We start from the raw sequence: 22,843 nt of genomic DNA, 5'->3' as shown, positions 1-22,843 counted from the left end.
GGGAAAAACACGCTAATAAGTATCATTCATATTGTGAGAATGGGAGTTTCCACAGAAGCTGAAGGACTTCACTTTCCATTTGTTGATTTTTTTTTTCCCCTCCCTCCTCTTACCATCTGGTACAGCTTCAAATTCTGTCAACTCTTGAGAAAATTTGGCCAGATCAGGCTCATGTAAGAAGATCTGTTCCACAAGGGCATGAAGCAAGGTGAATGTCCTCTCTTTACCCCGCAACAGAGGTAACTGCAAATAGAATAGAGCAATAATTGACAGACTGAGCTATTATACTTTAAAAAAAAAAAAAAAACAGAAAAAAAGAAAGAAAAAAAGAAAAAGAAAGGAACAGCAGGGATGTTGATAACTCCCATGTAAATGTGACAAGAATAGAAAACACAATGAAATTAAACTTCTTTTCAATCTGCCATTTTAAAGACATTCTTGATTAAGATCAGCTTTATACTTTCATATCCACTGCCCTTCCCTGTTCTTTTCTGTCGTATTTTTCACGTTGTCTTTTTTTTTTTTTTTTTTTTTTTTTTTTTTTAAGATATCCTAATTGATTGCATTTTGGAATGATTTTGGACATCCAAACACAGTCATTATTCCTTTCCACTTTAAAGTAGTGTGCTGGTTCACAAAGATAGCAAAGTTCCTTAAGTGAATCTGGGAAGATGCTCTGTGGCAGAAAATTATTTTGTAGGCATTTTTCATTATGATAGATGTGGTATTGCCACCATTAGATACATATATACATATATATATATATATATAAAAGAGAGAGAGAGAACTCAAGTTGTGTCTCAGAGTTGTCACTGCAGTTATAAATCACTCACTCATATATTAAAAGTCTCCAGATGGGAAAGATACCTTACAAAACCAATAAAAATCCTTCTCTCTTCTATTTATGGATCAGACGTAATCTTACAGTAGTGTTAAAGGTACAAGGCAGCTTAGGAAATTCGTATTTATTTCTTTCTTTTTAGGATAAGAATATGACGCTATGCCACTGTTGGGTGGAGGAAGGGAAAAAAGCCCACGTGCTCAGTAGCAGTGTTTTCTGATGGCAAATTCTGATGAGGAGGGGAAAGCAGTTTCCATAAAACTAATGGAAAACTCAGCTTAATGTCACACAAGTGGTAGGTCAGTGAAGAGGCAGAGAACCAAGAGCGAGGCGATGCTGCTTGTACAGCAGATCTCTGTCAGAAAAGAGTAACGATCACAACTGCCACCTTCTTTCCCTATTCATCCAGCAGAGCAAGGGGGGGGAGGGAGGGGGGTGTTAAAACCATTGCAGGCAAATTTCACTCTCTTTCAATTTAATATTCTACTTTTGAAACTGTACCTTAAAATGGCATTGTACCACTTGTTGTAAAAGACCTTGCACCAGAGCAAAACGAAGCACTAAGAAATTACCGCAGTGCCACACGTGCGCACCCACCACAGAAGCGATGCTGCAGAGTTACAGCCCCGACCGCATGGCGAGGGTCCATATAGCAGTGCTCTGCACAAAACTACAAAACACACTTTATCTAAACTTTCATCTAACCAGGGGCCTGCAGCTCAGGCACCTCTTCGAGCCAGGAGGTCTTCGCATCGGGGTAGTCAGCATGCTGATGTTCTACCTCATTAGAAACAAAGTACTGAACATGGCAATGCCCCCACCTAGCCAGCACTGCGGTCCGAAATGGGGGAATGCATCTTGTTATGACCAACATTAAAGTAGTTATTGTTAAACAGGATCTTGTTTCTAGAGTAACCAAGAGCAGATGTTAAAATGCTAGCTACTCATTAAAAATGATTGCCTTTCTCCAGATTCAGGACAAAACCGAGTTAACATTAATATTTAACATACCTTGGAATATGATTTTAATGACAAGAAAAATATTTACTCACTTTGGTCAAAGATGACAAACGAAATCCTTTAGCCTTCTCTTTTCCAGCCTTTTCATTTAAATGGTTCCCAATGGCTAAAACATACTCCAAGACAGCAACAAATTTCTGGCTGGATTGCAGCTGCTTACTCGCTTGGATTTTCTGGTTTATTAGCTGAAACACACAAATCTTCCTTCAGTTCAAATTGAGAACATGAGTAAATCAATGGTGTCTATACCTTCCTTTTGCCAAAGCCTCATTGTCCCCACCTGAAGCAAGTCACAATTTAGCTGATTATATCTTCTTATTCAACTTCCCTGGGGGAACAGGCCAAGGATTTTCAGGAAGAACCAGTAAAAAGTCTCCCACTAAGATAAAGCTGGTGTTGGCACAGTTACCCTGCCCGCAATGGAGGTCACATCCTTTCTGGCTCCCAAACCAGCCCTGCCAAAACAACTTCAACATCATCTCTTAAAAATGCTTCCAAAGAAAAAGTATTTTGCTGTTTGAATGCACCAGATTGCACCAAATGTCAGGTATCAGGGGAAGCAGATAGCCTGAAGCGCAGTATAAGGTTCTCCATTCTTCACCTCCCTCCCTTCTGTTTATACCAGCTGAAAACTGTTATCTTATCAAAATTCTTAGCACAGTTTCCCCACAAGGAAGAATAATAATTTCCTGTAATCAAACTCAGTATCAATTTGTTTTCCCAGGGAAGCCACCTCCCTTCTAGGGCTATAGACACAGGAGGTGGGTTTTGTTTTAAATTAGGAAATGTATATTTTTTAGCACCACACCTCTCTTCATCAGTCACCAACACACAGGTTTAAAAAACAGGAAAAGAATGAAACACAAGGGAGAGCTGAAAGACATTTTTACAACATTAATAGCACATCACAGGGCCAGAGAGTGCTGAAAGCCGGTGTTCAGATTGCCCCATAGAATTTTAGGTGTATAATCTAGTTTACAAACATGTTTCAGCACACATAAGTAAGAAAATACTTAGATAACTAATCAGCTCTTCAATGAACATTAAAGATCCATCAAAGCAAACTATATAAAATAGCTTCCAAATATTCAAATATTTGGTTTCAGTGGAAGACCACAAAGGTGTAGCACTGTACCAGGCAGGGTCAGAAATCTGTGCATCTCCCCAGTGTTGCCCATCTGTTCCTCTTCCCAGTTTTTTTTCCACTGTTACTATGGTTTGAATCACAGCCAGGCAAAGGATAACAACTCAGACTTGCAGAACTTTCAAATTTTGTTTTCGCTCCCATGCAGAATAAGAGCAAAACGTTTGGAGCATTTTCACGGAAACAGAATTGTGTTGAAACACTTTGTTTTGAATTAAAGCATACGCAAACCCTGGCAGAGAAGGCAGGAGTCTGGAACAGGATGATCCGGACCATGAGATTGGAATACTGTTTATTGCATCCCCCCCACACCTAGGTCACCCTCAAAAAGGCAGAGAGGGACTTGAACTCTGGTTTGCAACATTTTAGTTCAGTGTTGTAGTCCTTAGGGTGAACAGCCTCCTCCAGTCTTCTGAAAATAGTGTCTACAAGATGCTGGTCAAATAAACTTGCTCTAAGTGTCTGTGACTTCAGACTGATTCTTTCAACTTGTGTGGCAAGAACCTCCCCACAAAAGGAATCAAATTTTAATTATGAAATTAACTTCTGTTTTATCACTGGCTAAAGAAAGAGGAAAGTTTAGCAGCACCAAATAAAAATTTGAAAATTGTTTCCTGTTCTTTTCTTCCTCCTTTGTGGAAGTCTATTCCACTGTCAGGCCCACCAGCAAATGCTTCTTGAACTGTAGTGGAATAAGGATGATAGTAAATGCACATACATGTATATAAATGTGTATCATTGCCCTCATTTGACTTTTTTTTTTTTTTTTTTTTACTGTGTTTTGTTTTGAACCGGTACTGTGGAGTACAATCATTAGCAAAACACCATAAAATGAATGGGATTCCCAAAAGCGTTCCAAACACACCAGCCAACAGTGCCACTGCATTTCAAATGTAGCCCACCTCTAACAGTTCCATGTCATTTATAATTCCTTTGCTATCAAAGCCATGACCTATAGGGATTTTATTGAAAGTTTATTGAAATTTTTTTAACCTTTTTGCTTGTTACTTTTGAACAGCGCCATGAGGTGTTTCTTTCATACACGAGGCTGCCTGGATTATTACACTATGAATTGCTTATGTTATGGGCTGGCTACAGGGGAAACGAAAAAAAAAAAAAAGACAATAAATCCCAAAACTTTCCTGACTACACAGCTTTGAAATCTGCCTTGAGGTTGCTTGGCCCTCCACTATGGACCTGGTAGATTTTGATTACAAACACACTATGAAGGAGTCACGTTACTCACAGGCTCCAAATCTCTCATGCTCACAGGGAGCTCACGTACGGTAAGCAGGAGATCCAGCCTCTGGCCTAAGTGGGGGATCTTACACATCTGCAGAAAATTGAACAGAAAAAGAATCAAATCGCATGTTTATATCAAAACACGCACATGCCTTCCTAATTTATCAAGTAATTCAGCTGCACCATAGTTTTCCTAATTTTACTGATCATTTACATATTTTATTCTAAGCCTTAAGTCTGCAGATATACTATGGCAGATACCTGAATGTGCATCATTTTCTTATGCAAATTCAAGAAGACGCTGTATGCCTGTAGGGCCAGACATTATTAAAATCAATGATGCTCATTCCTTGTGAACAAGAATGGTTAAATGCATACAATTTTATGCTTATAGATTTTGGAAACCTTGCTTAGAATAAATCAGCTCCTACTTTGGAGGAAGGGGAGGGTGTGTGACTTGGATACACAAAGGGATCCATACAGTTCTCTTCATAATAGCTATATGCTATAATAACTTATCATTATGATATTATATGATACATGATAATATATCATATGATATCATAATATCTATATGTCTTAAACTGATTCTAATTGAGATTGTAAATTTTTGTTTCAAACAACAGCTTCTTGTAATGTTCTGTCTAGAAGACAGCGGTTTTTAACGCTGTGCCTTCTTACCTCTAACATAAACTGATCAACCACATGCAGCTCTGAAGACGACCCCTTGAATGCCTGGTACCTTTCTGCATCTTTTGGTGTTGGCATGTATCTGTAAAATGGCAAATGAAAATTCACTGTCCTCTTCCTCTTCATTCTATGTTGTTGTAACATAAAACAACCATTCCGTGCCATGCATCAGAATTTCTTACTGTTTAGTGTGGTTTACATATTGCATATTTATTCTTTAGCCATTGGAACTTCACAGATATTTGAGCCAACTATGCAATGGAAAGCAGAAATGATCTGCAGATACATCTGCAGGTCTGGAAATGCTTATATATACATAAGGCTTGAAAATAAGTCAGCAGTGTTCACCTGCAGATCTACAGGCGATCTACAGAGGTGTGGGCTGTTTTGGAGTAGGTAAAACCATACAACAGAGGAGTTAAGGTCATCATTTCCAAAGAGGTTCCTGACTTCTGTGTTTAATACATACCTGCCTTGTTTCCACTGATTGCACGAGCGTACCTGACACCCTTTCCAAAGCACCTAGAAACAACATATGCTTTTTGAGCAGTTATGGCCATGCTGGCTCAGCTTGTCTCCAGCAACAGCTTCTTTGAAGAACTAGCACAGAAGCAGAGCAGACTCATGCTACGGTGTAATTAACCCCTGGGCCCCACGGTCTGACAGACTCCTACCTCTGAAACATTTTTAATTGCCCATGAAACAAGAGTGGGCAATGACATTTCTGTCTCTTGAAGTGCTGCATCACACCCGAGATCCGTGTCTTGGTTTTGTTATGATAGTGTGTAACACGGACGCACAACTTTCTTCTTTCTGCACAAGGTAACAGAATATTCTCCCACAGTACTCCAGAGTCACAAATTTTTAGAAAAACTGATGTCTTTAAACATGCCTCCACTTGGAAAAGTAAACACACGGCTACAGTTCCTTTCCTTTGGAGATATTCCTGCATGTCTGACTGATACACTGTGGGAATACACAGCATATCTTAAGAAAAATGAAATCGATGTTACGGCTAACATATGAGAAGGAGTGTTAAGAGTCTTAAATAAGTATTCAAGTCTACTATCTCCTCTTCTTTCTCTGCAAACAATCTACTAAATTTGTAGCAAGTGTGATTAAACATTCATGGAGACAGACATAAATTTTCATTAAAAGTAAGGAAATTTATTCAAAGATGGAAAAAATAAAGCAAAGATTTTAGCATGTTAAATACAAATACATGCCAAACTGGTTTTTTTTTACTGTGGTCAATAATTTAGTATGACATTTCAATTGAATAATTGCTAGGTTTTGAATTATTGAATCTATATTAAAGCAGATTACAAAATATTCCATTCATCACCCTTCATCATGAAGAAAAAAAAAAGAATTCTCATTTTAAAATAACAGTTATCTGTTGGCAAATAAAAGGGGGGTTTATTTATCATTAAAAATAGTTTGATTTTTTAAACAAATCCACAGAACATTTCTTTTAAAGCTGACAGCAAATATCTTCATTTAATCAAAAGTCTGATATCCCACCAAATTGTTTTATGTATTATGCATATGAAATGAAATTAGCAGATTGTCTAGAAAGTTTAAAGCTTAAAGCATTAAACAATGGAAGCCACAGAAAAGAAAGCACAATATGTGAATGCATTCTATAAATATCTTTTTACATGAATGCAACTCTAATGGAATTTGTGCAATGAAAAATCTCCCACTGCTTTGAAGAATCAAGTTTACAGAGACAAGGAGTGCTTTGCTATTGATTTTAAGACATCAGGATAAAGAATCATTCAGAGAACTAGGGAAAGGTTTCCATATCAAAATAAGTCTTGACGTTTCTAATAATATTCTACCACCTCCACTAACCTGCGTTGGATACATGGCAGAACATTTTGCTCACTGGTCACAGTCTTGAAAATGTAATCTTAGTTTAGGCTTTAAATATTTTTCATTCTACATTCTACAATAGTAGAAGTGAGACCTCCTGCTCAGGCTCAGACAGTATGATGGGTTTCATTTGCAGAGAGAGGAATTTTCCAGCCCCTGCAGGCCACAGGTTTCAAAAGTAAAATTTTCCGCCATGGCACCTAATTCAAGTGGAAAGGTCTTCAAAAGTGCTGTGTCCTCCTACTTGTATTGTGCCAAGCCCACTACAAGGCATTGTACAAGAGAAACTTCTGAGTGCCAATGGCTCGAGAAAAGCATCAGCTCCTTGGATGAGATGTCTGGACAGGAGCCGTAAGACTCAGGACCGCCTGGGAAATCCAACCCTCAGTTCTGAAATGTCTCTTCTATTTCAGTAACACTTTTAAAAACTGTTGGGGTCGAAAAAATCAGCTTCATTCCACTACAGGATTTGTACATGCATTCCTAGATTTTGGCAATAAATAACAGGATCTTTGCTTCTATATAGCATATTAGCAATACAGCATCCAATATCTCTTACACATTCCATTGCTAGAAAAATTTCCTCAGTGTTATTGCTATCAAAGGAAGACTCTGAAATCTTCAAGGAAAAAATAAAATCTTTCAAGCTTCATTGCCATCATTATTATATTATTATTATTATTATTATGTTTGATGGCAAAGAGCCCAGATGCTATAAATCAGTAATCTCAGTGGTGTTACACCAGTTTCAACAGCGTGGAGATCCTGGACTGAATCTGAAGTGCTGCATTAGGGCTTGAACAACAGACAGTGTTCAATGTTTTCCTTCAATCCGAGGTGTGAGCAGAGGCTGCCCTCGCACGCGGGGCTGGCCAGACCCCAAGCACTCGGCTGTGCTGCAGGACTGGGGGCGTTTCCTTATTCTGCCTGTTCCAACCATTTGTTTCTCCAGAGATATCTCCTGACCAATTCCATCACTGCAATTAGAAACTGCAGTACTGCAGTAGGATCTTTCATTTTTAAATGAAGCCTTTAAGATCAGCTTTTGAAGGGCAACAGAGCTCCATCACCTCCAACGCCTTTCGCCAGCTCATAATCTGCACCAGCGTGGGGTGTAACCAGTAAAGCACTGGGGCAGCTTGGAAGCTTCCTCCAGAATACTGGCACATACAAAACATAAAAATTTAGTGTCTTGTCCATGTCACTTCATACTTCAGGCAAGCTCTGTATAAGCCATCTCACAGAACGACATTAATTCCATACGTTACACCTCTGTTCTTCCTGCTCACATCACTTTCTAAGTACAGACATGATTCTGCAGACTAAAATTGCTGTTCATGCACTGATTAGGATCAGGATTTTAAGGCCAAAATTAAACTAATTCCACAAGAAGTAGAAAGATCACTTATTTACTTCCTTACTTTCTTTGCCAGCATCATCTTTTTCCAAGCTCGTTTTAGTGAAACACTCAATTTTTTTCTGATTTTGAAGCAAGAAACAGTTTCATTGCAAGTTTTCATATAAGCGTGTTCAATAAAATGGCCTGAGCATCACATGGGGACTGGGATGTATAACGGATACTACTCTAAGATCCCATTTCTTTCCTTTTTTCTATGTCTTAAACTGTTCAGAGATACAATCCAGTTCCTAAAAAATTCGCTTGTCAATAGTTTGCTTATGCTCATGATATCTATTTTTCTCAATACAGCAATTCAATTTTTTTAGATAAATTTGCATTTTCTGCTTTAAACCCACAAATCTCTGCCACACAGAAATACTGATATTCTTAATATCCCATCATCCTATGAAGCCCCTTAAACTCTTGTCTGCCTTCCTCCTGTCCAAACCAATTTCAAGTCTTTCATTTCTGATCCCACAATAGACAGTAAGTCTGTAGTAAAAGATGTAAAATTTTCTCTTCAAGTTACCCCTGCTCACTGCCACAACTTATTCTTTTACTAACTCTCTTCATTGTAACCGGTGCACAAAATCACGTCATATTTCCTATCATTTCTTGCAATCCCCTTTCCTATACAACATGGGGAAAAAGTAGTATTTGGGGGGCTTACTCTAAAATCTCAGTTGCAAGAACTGATTTCTGTGTGCAACCCTAATATTCCAGCCACAGTCAGGACAGACCCAATGTCTCAGCAGCATCTTTCTTGAATTTCACATGATTTGCAGAAGAGGATACCTTCCTCAAAAGGTAGCATATATTATAAACACTGAACCCCAAAGATTACCTTCTCAGTGCTGTAATCTGTTCATCTGTAAGTCCACCACTCTCTTCATGTATAATGTACAGTTTTTCTTTCAGCTCACTTGGTTTTATACGGAAACTTTTAAGAAAAATGTCTGGAGGAAAACGATTCTTAGATTACTTGGAAGAAAATGCTCAAGTGAAGGCAAATCACCAAAATATTTCATATTTACTTTCCATATAAAAAAAAAAAAAAAAAAAAAAAAAAAAAAAACCACACACACACACTAGAAAAAATCCAAAACACAGTAGCTGCTAAGCTAAGGTAAAAACTCAGTGTTTGTATGTTCTTTAAATACACATAGCAGTAGTCAAGCAAAAATACATTTCTGTCAGAACATAGTCAATGCTCGGGACAGATCAAGATACTGTTATCAGAAGGTACTCAAGTACTTCCCAGTATAAATTTCTCTTATAAACAGCTCAACAGTCAAAATATTTTTTTCATAATAACAATAAAATTTATTGGAATATTATAATATTTTGAAGGTTAAAGAAATCAAATTTTGCATTTATTTTGGGCCTTTTTACTTGCTTTGTTTGATTTCCAGGGTTCAAAAAGAAGGTAGTTAAAGGGCACGCAAGTCAAATTACTTCCAAAATGAAGGCAACCTGGGAAACAGAAGTGGTCTCTTCTTCCACACTGTCTGATATTCTAAAATCTGATTAAGAGTTTTTATAATGTTTAAGACTTCCCTGCTGATGTGGGACTGGCTCATATACACATTACAACAGGAAAATGAAAATAAGATGTCTCTTCCTCAAACAGGTGAGGAACCATCTATAAGGCTGTTGCTCCCAAAAAGACCACTTTGTCCTACCAGTTACTTGTTAATTACTGTCTGTCTCCATCATTATTATTAAAGGATGAAGGTAAAAAAGGGAGCACAAGGAAGTGAACAGAGGGCATCAGCAAAAAAAGTGAAAAGGTTTAAATGCTTCTCAGTGTTGGCATGAATGTCCTACGGTCTCCGTTATGACAAAACTCCTCTGAGCAGCACAAAGGGATTGGGAAGGAGAATTCAGGAAGGATGTGTATAATTTACCTTTTCTTTTTTCCCTCCAGTTCTAAAAAGGAACAGGTTTTCAGGTTACAGGAACTTGCTGTGGCCCGTATCAGGTATTAATAGACCAATGGAGTATGTACCATTTATTCTTTTTCTGACACAGTTTCCACCCTCTTAATTTTGTTATAAGATCTAGCTTTAGTTCTAAGCCTGGCAGAATCTTCCCTTTTTCCTTCTCAGGCTTTTTATGCTTTATATCTTTTGCTTCGTTATGCCTTTTAAACCATGGATCTCTTCAGGTGTGGCGATGTCTACGGACCATAACAGAGCGAATAACTGATAGTAAAATGTTGAATTTAAAATTTTCACAACCTGTCTACAAAGCATTTAATATTTTCTTGAATGTTTTCAGTAGCTGAAATTAGCTGCTGAATAGATTCTAGCCATCAGACTTTGCCAAATTTTTTTCCTAGGGAAAATGAAGATTTGTATGTGGGAAACTGGGTCTCATCCAGAGAAACAGGCACCAATCGAGTCACAGAAGCTGGTATTTTGACTCCTAGATCAGTTTTTCACCCACTAGATCCCATATTCTTGGAATAACATACACATTATAGTGTCTCCCAACACTTTTTCATTGGAAATCTGAGGACTTTTTTCTTGTCTCTGCCTTTCCAATACCTGCTCTCTGTACAGCAGAAATATATTTTGTCTACAGGACTCCCCTAGATAACTTAGCTTTTATTTGCATTTTCTTATACCCTGGGCTTGAATTTAGTGTGTAGATCTTTGCTCAGAACTCTCATCTTTCTCTTGTGTTCAGAAGCCTACTCAAAGTCTCAAGAAATTTTAACCTACTGGCATTTTGGAGCTTCATCATTTTATTCGTTAATTTAAGAACTGTGGTTTGCAGCACTTGCAAGGAAGATTAATCAGAATTTTCAGGATCAAATTAACTTTTGATCTAAGTAGTGTCCATTATAATAAGCATACACCAAAAATCTCACTGATGGGACTTTAAGGATAAGATTAGGAAACTGATGTAGAATGTCTCAATGAAAAAAGTTGTAAGAGTAATAGGATCAAAAGGAAGAATGGTGCTATTTGCAAACTAAAAGAAATTTCCTCAAAGAAACTGCAATAATTTGATAGATAAAAGTGTTATTACAAAATTCCTTTTTATCTGCAACAGTCCTTTCGTATTACCAACTTCCTTTTAACCCTTCAAATTGTTAGTCAATGGATGCAATAATTCCAACAAGTTATCTCCATTTACAGTTCCCAATTAAAACTTTACCCAATCTCCAAAATATATTCTTTCTTATCAATATTCATAAAGATTAAATCATTACAACTTCAAAATTAACTACCCCGAGTCCTTTACACATGTAACATTTCTTAAAACATCACTACATTACAGAACTTTTTTGGAAAGACATCTCTGTAATAGAAATCAGTAGTCTTTGAAGAACAATTACTCTCCCTCCTTTAGTATCTACCACTTCTCATCAAAGTAATTGAAAGATCTTTACATCATTTTATTAGTAAGGCCAGAACTATGTGTTGAACTGCTTCATCAGCTGTGAAAGACTGTTCTGAGTCAGGCCTTTGGCAGAACCTTATCTGGGATATGAGAGGGAACGATCCTACAGTGACCATTCAAGACAGCTGCACACAGGTAAGCTATCGGCCAGAGAAAGGCCAGAGAGCTCCTGTGACCTGGCTGTAGCTGCCTCAAAGGCTTGTTGCACCAACCCATCTACACCTAGGTGAATATTCGTGAACTCAAGGTAGGAGAGGGACTGAGTACAGCACTCAAAGTTCTACCTACCAAGCTGTTTCTGTTGATTTGTTTCACCTGGACAGCCCACAAAATTTGAAAAGCCTTTGAAGGCAGAGTCCAAACACTAATTTCACAGGTGTCATACGTGATTTTACATGTCTACCCTAGTGCAACAGCATCACAGCTCCACGGCACAACCATGTTTTGTACAAGAAGAGGAGAATCTTGGTGCTTCTACTCTACATCATAAAGGACTACATTTAAAGCAACTGAGCCATAAAGTTTATTTTTTATAAATGAGTAGAGGGGCACTGAATTAAAAGGTAATTTAGACACAGGCTTGTATCATTGTCTATAGAATGATAGAAGGTACAAATAGAAAACGCACACAGTGCTCACCCCAGGTTTCCAGACAGGAGCACACAGTTCTTGCTAACATACTTACTAAAGTTATGCGCAACTTTCCGATCTAGCATGATGTGCTGATTCACTGAAGGCTCGCTGCCTGAAAATGCTGCCATGTCCTGGATCTGGAACTGATCACAGAGTCTGGATACATCTATTTTCTTCTTGCATGGGTCACATGATCCCCAAACAGATTTTTGGATCTAAAAATATAGAAGTGACAGGGTGAACAAAAAGCCAAAATAACAGAGGCACTTAGTTTCATCCAAACATAGAGAAGGGCATGCAGGTTGTTTTGTAGCACTATTGTACTTTTATGATAACTATACATGTAATACAAGCTACAATATTTATTTATTTTTTAACAGCTACCATCAGTTTCATCCTCACCTTATCACAAGGAACAACATCCCAGTGAAAGGCTTTGGTTCTCTTTGTTGATGGAGAGAGGCTGCAGGGCTGCAGGAACACAGGTGGGGCTGGTGGTACCTCTGCCTTACTTATGGGAAGAGACGGTGATGCTGGGGCTGCTTCTCCCTCTGCAGGCTTTGTCTGGGGGCCTGAAGACTTGTTCACACAGGTTGTTGCGGAACTCACAGCGAAGTGGAAGGCCTCCTCTTTCTGTTCATTCAAAGGTACAGTAAAATCCTCATAATCAGCTTCAGAGGAGGTGCATCCTTGAGATCCCTCCTGAGGCAGCGAGGCACCCTTGCACAGCTGACAGTACCTTTCTATGAGAGACACCCATTCATTCTGGAGCTTGCTAACATCCTCTGTCCTGTTATTTTGGACAGTAAAGGGTATTCGAAACCTGAAATATAAGGATGTCATATATAAATGCAAGGAAGTGTAAATAACACGCTGACTAACACAGCCACAGATATTTCTTATTTAAGCAGAATGATGTTCAGCAGCTTTACTTGTCAAAGGAGCCCAGTGCTGCTGACTCTGACCTTTTCAGGCAGAGTTAATTGCTTACGTGTCTGAGGTTAGAGAGCTGAAATTTTGCCATATATTGACTCTGTGGTGCAGTTACCTCATAATTCCTCTTCTCCACCTTGGGGGAAGGTGAACAATGTGCTACGTCTTACTGTGCTTGTTGCACAAGCTAGGCAGAACCTGTTCACACATCAGTCCTATCAAGCTGAATGATGTATCCCCTTCACTGGCTCCTGACATGACAACTAGACAAGTCTTTGTGGGCAGTATTTCAATGTATCTTCCCCATTCCATAATGTGGTACTAACGATTCCTCCTTAAAATACTCATCAAATCACTGCAAACCACTGGGAGAGGTAATTATATATAATTCTGGTGGCTGCGTTTCTCCAGTGCTGCATTTTGTTCTGAGACACTGAGATTCTCTGTCGCTTGACCTTGTTTTCAGTAGTTCTGCTTTAACAAAATTTTAATTACCAACTATACTTACAAATAATTGTGTTCTTTGGTCTGAACTGAAAAGGTACTGCATCCATTCTCCTTGCTGACACTCACATTACCACCTGCCAAATTAATTGTATTCGTTACAGGGTCTGCAGTCTTGTTCTTTCCTCCCAGACCTATGCAATATAAAGTCAACTCTCCTTCACGTAGTTGCACCAAGTACCTGAAGGACAAGGAATGGAGATACATTTTATTCTTCACTGACTACTTATTTACACAAGCCTTGCCTTTTTAAAACATTTTCTAATGTCAATAATCCTCCACATTTATAGCATCTTCCATGGAACAAAGAGTACCAATACTAAAGCATAAAACCTTTGAGATAAGAGCTTCTTATTCTCATCTGACACCCAAGTAAACTGTGACATAAAATATGAATTTCCAGCCTGCCAAGCCTAATGAAAGCACTAAAACTAAGATCTGACAATCAACTGAAAACTACCCCAGTCCTGTTAATTTGTTAGCCACACACTGTCCCTCCCACTCCTTTTATTCTTCTCGTTTGTTTGGGACGGTGGGTCTTTCGGACTATGAGCTTTTAAATGAAATCACTGTTTGATTGAGTTTCTGTGTCTTCCAGGTTTCTTTACCACCAAGCTCTAAAGAAGTCACTGTAATATAAGTCAGTGCCCAACCTTATACTCCAATAACTCTCGCTCTTGGAAATACCTCTGCACATGCTCTTACTCCATGTGGACTGATCCTGGTTCCCCCTTGTTCCCACAAGTCACTTGACAGGAAAGAGTCAAAGCATTCTGCTCTCAGGGGCTTCTATCAGAGGTGACTGTGCCAAATTCTGGGTGTTACATATTGAAATGATATATTAATCCTGGCAGAAATCGCCTACCCATACACAGCTTCTATTACAGCAGAATCTTCTGCTTCAGTTTCTCCTCTAGGATTCTGCTCTGCTGCTTGTAACAAAGGTCCCACATTCAACAGCAAGTGGGGCTTTACTGTATGTGTTTTTTATTCTTATTTAAGCATTTGCATTCTCATTTTTCTTGAGGGTTACTGCATTTCTTTATCATTCTGACAGTTCTATCAGACCTTTCTTTTCCTCCAGTCTCTCTTCAAGGTGTGGCTAGTTGATTAAGGTGTTCTATGAGGAATTTAAATAAGTTTAGCTGCTCCAGAAGGATTAAACATAAAATATAAATTGCATCTATTCCCACATAAACAGCCAAAGTGATAAGAATTGTTTAATGGAGCTGGCAGTTATATTGATCTACCCTTTCTTTAAAGCAGGGACTTATAGTTTAATCGGATCTCCAGATATTTCTACCATTATTTACTTTGCCAAAAAAAAAAAAAAAAAAAAAAAAAAAAAAAAAGAGGTTTAATATCAAGAAGAAAGCAACAAGGGCTTTGCTTCACAAGATAAATAAAAATCAATTTTTGTTTGTTAACAAACTTGTTAAATGTTGCAATGTAACAAATCCTGGACACACTTGAGGATAGTGTTTACAAGACATACAGTGGTAGCCTTTTAAAAACAATTAAAATCATTTTCTGTGAACTATGAAGTCTTTTGAGATAATTGCCCTGTGCAGATAATTACAATGTTAAATTTTTTTCATTAGGTTTTGCTAGACAAGTTTGGGGTTTTTTCCCCTCTCTTTCTCTCCTTTGATAGTATAAGCAATTTCCAGGTATTTTAGGAGCTGGCTCAGGGGAAGGGTGGGTTTCTGGAGAATGGGATGCAAACTATGTAAACTCATTGCAGCTGGTTCACTAGTTCAGTAATAGAATAAGCAGAAGCAAAAGCCATGCTTATCTGCGGCAGTTCAGGGGCTGAACAAAATAGTGGTGACAGCCCATTTCCCAATGAATAATGATTCTGGTCTCTGCAACCACCACCCCATTAGGCCACCTTGGATGGTCATCCCACAGGAGGGGAGTTCAGAACATTACAAGAACGAGCTACAAATTTTGGGGCAGCCATTTGGCCAGTGTGAGCCAACGTTCTCCAGCAGGGCTCCCATACCCCTCATCTGCTTTGCCAGCCTTTTATTTTTTCCTTTTCCTTATGACTGAAAATGGAGTAAAAAGTGAGAAGCTAAACGTAAAGAAGCCTCACCATTAAAATCACTCAGAGCACCATCACCATTACATATTTTGTTAGTAACGCACACAGCAGTCTCTTGCACACACCAGAATTCCATTTTGTTGGGTATTGCACTAACAGTTAATTTCAACATTTTCATTTCATGCACATTTGGCCTCTACGTCTTAACTTTAAAAAGCAATTAAATAATTAATTTATTATCAGCAAATGAAAATCTTAAAGTATTTGAAATTTTAACAAAATCCACAGCCCAGAGGTCTACAAAAATTGCTGTTCATACTTCACCCATTCAGTGGATGTCAAAGTATTTTGCTGCAAATCCAGCAGTCCTTCATGTATCACTTCGCATTCTGCAGGTCTTCCAGAGCAGGACTCTGCTGGTCTCTTGTATGAATTGCTCTGTATAACTCTGCTCAGAAGGTATGTTATCTACGTAATAAGTGGCAGCAGAAAGAATATATTTTCCATGTTAATTCTTTTGAAAAAGACATTAAAGGTGGGTTATTCAAGTATAAAAATGATAGACAGCACTATAAGCAGCAGCCAAATAGGTAAAATAAATTAACGTTAAATAAATAGCCTCTTTCTATGATGCTAAACTGCTTAACTGCAATTTGGTTTTATGTCCACAGTTCTAAACCTGTCGGTGTAAGGAGAATATAATTTTATTCTGGAGGGGTTACTGTAAAATATAGTTTTACTTTTGTAATTCATATACGAAACAATCTAGGGCAAAGTTTCTGTTCAGCTCGGTCCAAGCCCAGGTAGTACTTGATTGCTTTGGCTCAAAATCTCAGAGAAACCCAGCAGAAAAATGAATGCTTGCCTACAGTTGAAGATAGCATGGATTAAGGTGGGTGTGAATTTAAAGTGCTCTTTTTGTTATACAGGGGCACATTTGAGTGTTCTTACTACAGAATACACATACCTTTTTGAGCTCTTCTGCTAAATATAATATATTTGGAAAATTAAGCAAATCAATCATGAGACACTGTTCAACTGGAATAAAAGTTTCTGCACATGGAACGAACAGCTAATTTTCACAAGGGGTGTATCCCTGTGTAACAAGCCCCTTAACAATAAGTCACAGCACAAGTTTGGATGCAAACTCTTCCATGCTTTTTGAGAGTTTGTGCCTCAGCCTAAATTGTGCAGCTTGCTGCAGTGCCTCCGCAGTGGGATGACACAAGCCCTAAGATATGATCACCCCTCAACACACAGGGCATCTGCATTCAGATGAAAAGCTAGTGCTAACGGCAGAACTAGAATTTCTCAAGTTTCAGTGTAGACCCTAATTATCCTACCTGGAATATTTAATTGGACCTAGAACTCAAAAGGAGCTAAGACCTCAAAATGAAACAGCTCATACAAAATCTTGCAACACTGAATCATGTAATTAAACAAATCTCTAGTTGTACCTAGTCTATCTTCCTCTGATAATTTTATAATTCCAGTGTATTTTAACAGTAAAAGATGAACTACCAGGTCTTTTTCTTTTCACAGCATCAGATGGCCTCATTCATTCTTCTTAAAAGCATGCATTTTAATAAATATCTTATACATAGAAAAAAGAAGTGTTTAGAAAATTTCAATTAAGATGCAACTGTGCACATCATCAGTTTTGTTTGCTGGTTTTAATACAATCTCAGACCAGTTAGATTCCAGGTATAGCTGAAGAAATGCACCCGCTTTCATATCGCATCTTGAGCTGGCTTTACATCTTCAGTCCCAGTGAACTGTAGCAAAATCCTAAGGCCAAACCTTATCCTGAACTCACATTTCCTTTGTTCCATGTATGAACATACACAGAATAAAGACATACCTACTTCTTTGTTTGCACAATGCACTGCATAACAATTCCCATTTATGACTGGGACCTGCTGGGTTCTACCATAACGTTAGCTGTTATTTATAGCAATCTATCTATGACATTGTAAAAACTTACCTTCCTTTTATCATCAAGAGACACTGCTTCCAGCTCATAATCTTGTCGTCCATGAAACACAATGCTGAAGCGCCTCCTTTCAGTATCTTCACAGGCTTTGACTTGCGAGAAAGGAAACTGTTTCTTAATAATTCCTTTTTCAATGTTAAAAATGGTCCTTGTGTTGAAATCAATCTGGAATAGAAAGTTCTTCATTACTTGACTCCATCGCTTCTCTTCATTGAAAGGGAAAAACAGCATCCTCAATATTACCACGCAAGGGCATTTAGATAAAGGACCAGCTTAGAATATGTATCTATCTTGCCGATGACTAGAATATAAAAATGACATTCCATCATCAAGATACTGTCCTATATTTGTTTTAGTTACAAAACAAACAGATATTCATTGTAACTGTGTTTCCTTATCGCTTTTGATGAATATGCATCAATTTGTCACTCTGAAATATTATTTCTTTTTAAATTCCTCTTGTCTTATACAACCCAGTGAAAAAACCTCCCACTCAGCAGTAGTGATAGCACAAACTACTGGCACGGCCACCTCAGTAGAGATTTGGTTTCTAACTGCTTCAGCCTGTGCCCCTGTACTAAAATGAAAGTGGTTATTTCTCCGATAGCTGCTTCTGTGTCAGAAAGAGACACAGATTTCTCTGTTGAGAAATTACTTTCTGATATTAGATCTAAATCAACATGCAATAGTATTTATCTAATACAGATAATTTTTTTTGTCTATGTCTCTATACATATATGTGCACATATAGGTGAAGGGAGCGATGATAACAGCCAATAAAGTTATTTTAGTGCTGTTTCACAGCCATAACAATTAAAAATTGTTTGCTTCAAAATAAAATTATTATTCTTCCACTGCATCATCTGTGTTTGCAGTGTTAAAAACTGGTACAGACAGATTCTGGTATCTGTTCTGTGTGTAGGTCCCTGCTGAGCAGAAACAGCTTTGTTGATAGAATAAGATGTGAATATTATCTGACCACCCAGCCTCACTGAGGGCAGCCCACAGAGAAGGCAAACTCAGAAGAGTCTCAGATCTTGCCCAAGTTAGATATATACCTTCTGTCATAAATGATTGTTGGCACCTTTCATTGCTATAGTGCAGGCCACACCAACCAAACGCTTACATCGTGCCCTTTCCCTCCGTTCTGTTTATAGCAGGAAATCTCCAAAGCAGAACCATTCTCATTATTACCTCTGACTTTTGAAGACTGCTGTAATTAGAGATAACTTCTGCATCTAATATAGCTTTCTCCAATTTTCCATCAGCTTTATGTCTAAACGAATAATCTTTTAATTCCAAAAAACAGTGGATATTGAGGGAAATAAGATTATATTTCCTATGGTTAAGATGTAGTAAACAAAAAACCACCCTCTAGCATGTATGACTTGGACTTGCTTATGATCAAATTTTGTCCAAACTACAGGAAAAATTCAGTGGAATCCAGGTTCCCGGAAACATTAAACCTCTGCCACTGATTCTACTTCATGGAATCAAGAAATCACCATCTAGTGTTATTGACAAAAGTTTGCTTTAATATCGTGCAAGTCAATAAAGCCTTAAGGGTTCATAATGTCAAAAACAGAATTCACAGGATAGAGTAACCAGAGGTGAGACGCATAGTCCGCCACATGAACCCTCTGAGCATCCCCAGGAGCATGTCTTCCCAAGGTTGTAGAGAGTGCGGTTGAAGTGATGTCATGTCAAAAGGGACAGATATTTAAGTATGTCTACAGCACTTGTATACATTCACTGTTGCTAACTCGGCAGAACAACTCCCAGGCAGAACCTATTATAATCAATCATCTTTATGACAAATCATGTTTTTCAGAGGTGAAATAACCTCTTAGATTATGAAGTCCCTCCTACAGCCTTCCCAGGGACTCAGTAGAGGCAGTTTCAGATATTGCCCACAGAATACTTTTGGTGTAGAAGGTAGAAATTTTGTTCAATACCTTATACTCTCTGATAGTTCCCTGAACCACAAGATTTTTTTAAGTTATCTCATAACATTTACCAAGCAACCTAAACATCCTATATTTTTGATACATTGCTTCAAAAGTGAGAATTTTTAAAGTTACCTGCAAAATTCGTTTCTGCCACCGATAGTGTTTGTATTTGTAGATAATGAAGTTAAATTGTGAGCCAGTTAGCAAGTCCTGTGAATCCTGAAAAACAGAAATCAGCAACATGTCCAGCACTGCCAATTTTTGTCCACTCAAATCCAGTCATTTCCTCAGGTGAAGTCTCCCTCAGTGAACAGTGTTCAAACAGCGCTGGGGGCTCTGCAGAAGAACTCCACTTGGAGATACATGGAAGCGTCCCCCTGACCTGATTTCCACAAGCACAAAATATCCACAAGTCCTGCTGAACCAATGAAGGGATCACAGATTGGGACAGAAGGTGAAAGGCAGAGCAGAAACAGGAAGACGGGATGGAGAAGAGCAGAGCCCAGGGAGTCATACTAAACATATTTCAACACACGAGAGAAAAAGCAGTCTATCAAACAGGCTAAGTGGCAAACAACCACCATATGTGACTTCAAAGAAAAACATTTACAGATCCTTGAATGCAGCGCAATAAAATGGAAGATGTTTGTTCCTTGGTTTATGTGGGGCTATACCATTTTTATCTGGTCCCTTACAGTAGCTGTATTGTGTGCATAGAAATAACTAATTTTGCAATCTTCAGAAAAATGTAGGGAAGGGAAGGCCATGATCCAGCTATATTAAATTTCATTTAATTCTAATAATTAGCTATCAAAAAACTTGAACATGGCGGAAGTAGAAAAGGAACCCTTTCTTTTCTTAGTCTGAGAATACATTTCCATGTAGTCTTACACTGCTGAGTTTAATATTGTTGACTGTATCCCTTCTGCAAAACTTGCATTGCTTTTTTATTAGTATTTATTTTTGCTTCTCCTTCTACTTCTTTCCAGCCAAGAAGTTAATAAGCAGTTCAGAAAGCTATTTTTAAAAATTCCAAAAAGCACCAGGTTTATCTCAAAATCACTATCAGCTCCTGTGATGCAAAAAAAAAAAATCCAGATTGTGTCATTAGCACATCACAAGATTTCCCTGTTTCCTGGAGATGCTGCCATAGGGAGGCTGGTTCAAAAATCCAGAGCAGAAGAGGAAATAGTGAAAATTTCTCCAAATAATTCTCTGCTGGCACTTCTGTGGGGATGATGGACAAAGATTTCAATGTCAGAGATACTGGACAGGGATTATGGAGAGGAGGACAAGGGTGATATACTAATGTACACAGTTAACGTGCTCCTCATTCTCAAACCATTTTCACTCACCATTACCAACTTCTACTTTTCTCAGCAAAGAGCCTCCATGCTTTCTATAAAACAGAAAGATGCTAATGAGCCGCTTCTGATTGTCAGTGAAGAGGTGAAGGTTTTAACAGCAGAAAAATTAATTTTTTGTGTCTCAACCTGATCCTGAAGAAATCTCTGTACTAGACCTCTTGGTCTCCTTGACCTATGCTCAGCAAAGCTATGTTGTTGTGGGACCCAAAAACAGTTTTAAGCCACCTTTACACTGATTCTGGTTTTGCCTGACGGAAGGTCAGAGCCAACCATAAGCAATGTTAGAACTGAAGTCACACTGGCCAAGGCTTTGTACCTTGTAGCCAGCCGTTCTCACGGCCATGCACAATGCTAAGTTGTCAGACGCTCTTACGGTGACCAGTCATGCCCCAAAGACAACCCATCACTAGAAGAACCCTCAAGGATTTGGTCCATCATTTTCCCAAGGATTTTGCTCTACTTTTATTGTTACAGTACTTGATGCTGCACTCACAACAACGAAACTCACATGGATGGGTCTGATCTAGATTTAACTACTCATTCCAGGTAATGCCAGCCGTGTAGCTGCAGCATCTGCATGGGCTATCCATTACATAGGATACAGGTAGCATTCTTTCCTGAAATATTTGGTTATAAACTGGAGCGTATATGTTTGCACAAGTTGAGATTGCATCTTTGAAAGCAATACGGACATGCTCCTAATGCTCAGCCAGCCTTTCCAAGAACAAGTTCATACATTTGAATGTCTTGCAAAATAGATCAAAGGATTGACCTTACCTTTTCAGCATACACCTCTTTCTGTGCCAAATGTAAAGCTCCTTCAACGCTCACTTCTTTATTTTTCACCATGTTCATAATTTTGAGGAGTTTTTCCTGGCTTAACTGGAAAAAAAAGGGTCAAATGCTTTTAAAGACTGTTTTTTCACTGCAATATTAAGGATACAAAGTGCTTGTGGCAGTTACAGCTGCAGTATCTGCCATAAAATTACAATTTCTTTCATATTTTATGTTCTATCGACAACCTGCCCAGCAAATATAATCTGCCTTTGAAATCTGGTGAGAATCCACAAGATATCAAATATACAGGGGCTTTTACAATTTTAGAAGATGGGGTGGTAATATCTGGAGGTAGAACTGCAAGGAAGAAATCTTTTTTAGTTTGAAAATCTGGCAAGAAGTGAAAACATCAATTTTGCATGCTTGCCTGTGTCTTACCCTTAAAGTACTGCATACAGGCAACATGAAAGCAAAATCAAGGCCATTTGAAATTTTCAGGGCGGGGGGTGGGGGGCGGGCATGGGGGGGAATCGATGTTTGTACCAGCAGGTACAGCTGCCACATTAACTTATCTAAACACATTAACAAGCCAGCATTACACTTCCCCTTTCTTTTGCCAAAAAAAGGAGGTTGCACTGACAATAAACTTACACACAAATGTATGTTGCTCTTAAGTGAACCAGGTGGGGATTGCAATGCCAAACAGGAATCAAGCACACAAAAAAAGCCAGTGGAGCTACCAGGGCCCCAGAACTACAGCAGCTTACACTCTTGGCAAAGCTCTTTCGCAGACTGTGTAGAAAGAATAAACAATTCCCCTTTGAGACAGACCAAAGAGTTCCCTTGTGTGATATCCATTCCTCAACAGTAGCAGAGTTGGAAATTTGGAAGGAGTGTGTAGGTTTTATCACCAGAGCTCAGGAACTTGTGATTATTTTATCCAGTAGCTTAGCTACAATATTCAATTAGCTGCAATATACAGCGCTTCCTATCCCCCCGGAGAATGACTTCACTG

General features: G+C 38.4%; 1 protein-coding gene across 1 annotated transcript in view; it reads right to left on the bottom strand.

Moving 5' to 3' along the window:
• LOC121094842 (formin-F-like) overlaps positions 1–22,843 on the bottom strand; it is a 34,595-nt gene that overhangs the window by 9,795 nt on the left and 1,957 nt on the right. Inside the window, exons 2-13 of the mRNA XM_040608914.1 lie at positions 21,829–21,933; positions 19,817–19,903; positions 17,727–17,900; positions 16,062–16,210; positions 13,700–13,876; positions 12,661–13,081; positions 12,311–12,473; positions 9,059–9,170; positions 4,929–5,019; positions 4,252–4,338; positions 1,894–2,046; positions 114–243 (exon numbers count right to left, since the gene is read on the bottom strand). Of these exons, the coding sequence (XP_040464848.1) occupies positions 114–243; positions 1,894–2,046; positions 4,252–4,338; positions 4,929–5,019; positions 9,059–9,170; positions 12,311–12,473; positions 12,661–13,081; positions 13,700–13,876; positions 16,062–16,210; positions 17,727–17,900; positions 19,817–19,903; positions 21,829–21,933 (1,849 nt within the window). The remainder of the gene's footprint in view (positions 1–113; positions 244–1,893; positions 2,047–4,251; positions 4,339–4,928; positions 5,020–9,058; positions 9,171–12,310; positions 12,474–12,660; positions 13,082–13,699; positions 13,877–16,061; positions 16,211–17,726; positions 17,901–19,816; positions 19,904–21,828; positions 21,934–22,843) is intronic.

The sequence above is a fragment of the Falco naumanni genome, chromosome 10, assembly GCF_017639655.2.
Source record: "Falco naumanni isolate bFalNau1 chromosome 10, bFalNau1.pat, whole genome shotgun sequence".
NCBI lineage: Eukaryota > Metazoa > Chordata > Aves > Falconiformes > Falconidae > Falco > Falco naumanni.
The sequence above is the reverse complement of the archived record's forward strand: the minus strand, read 5'-3'. Positions and strand labels throughout refer to the sequence as shown.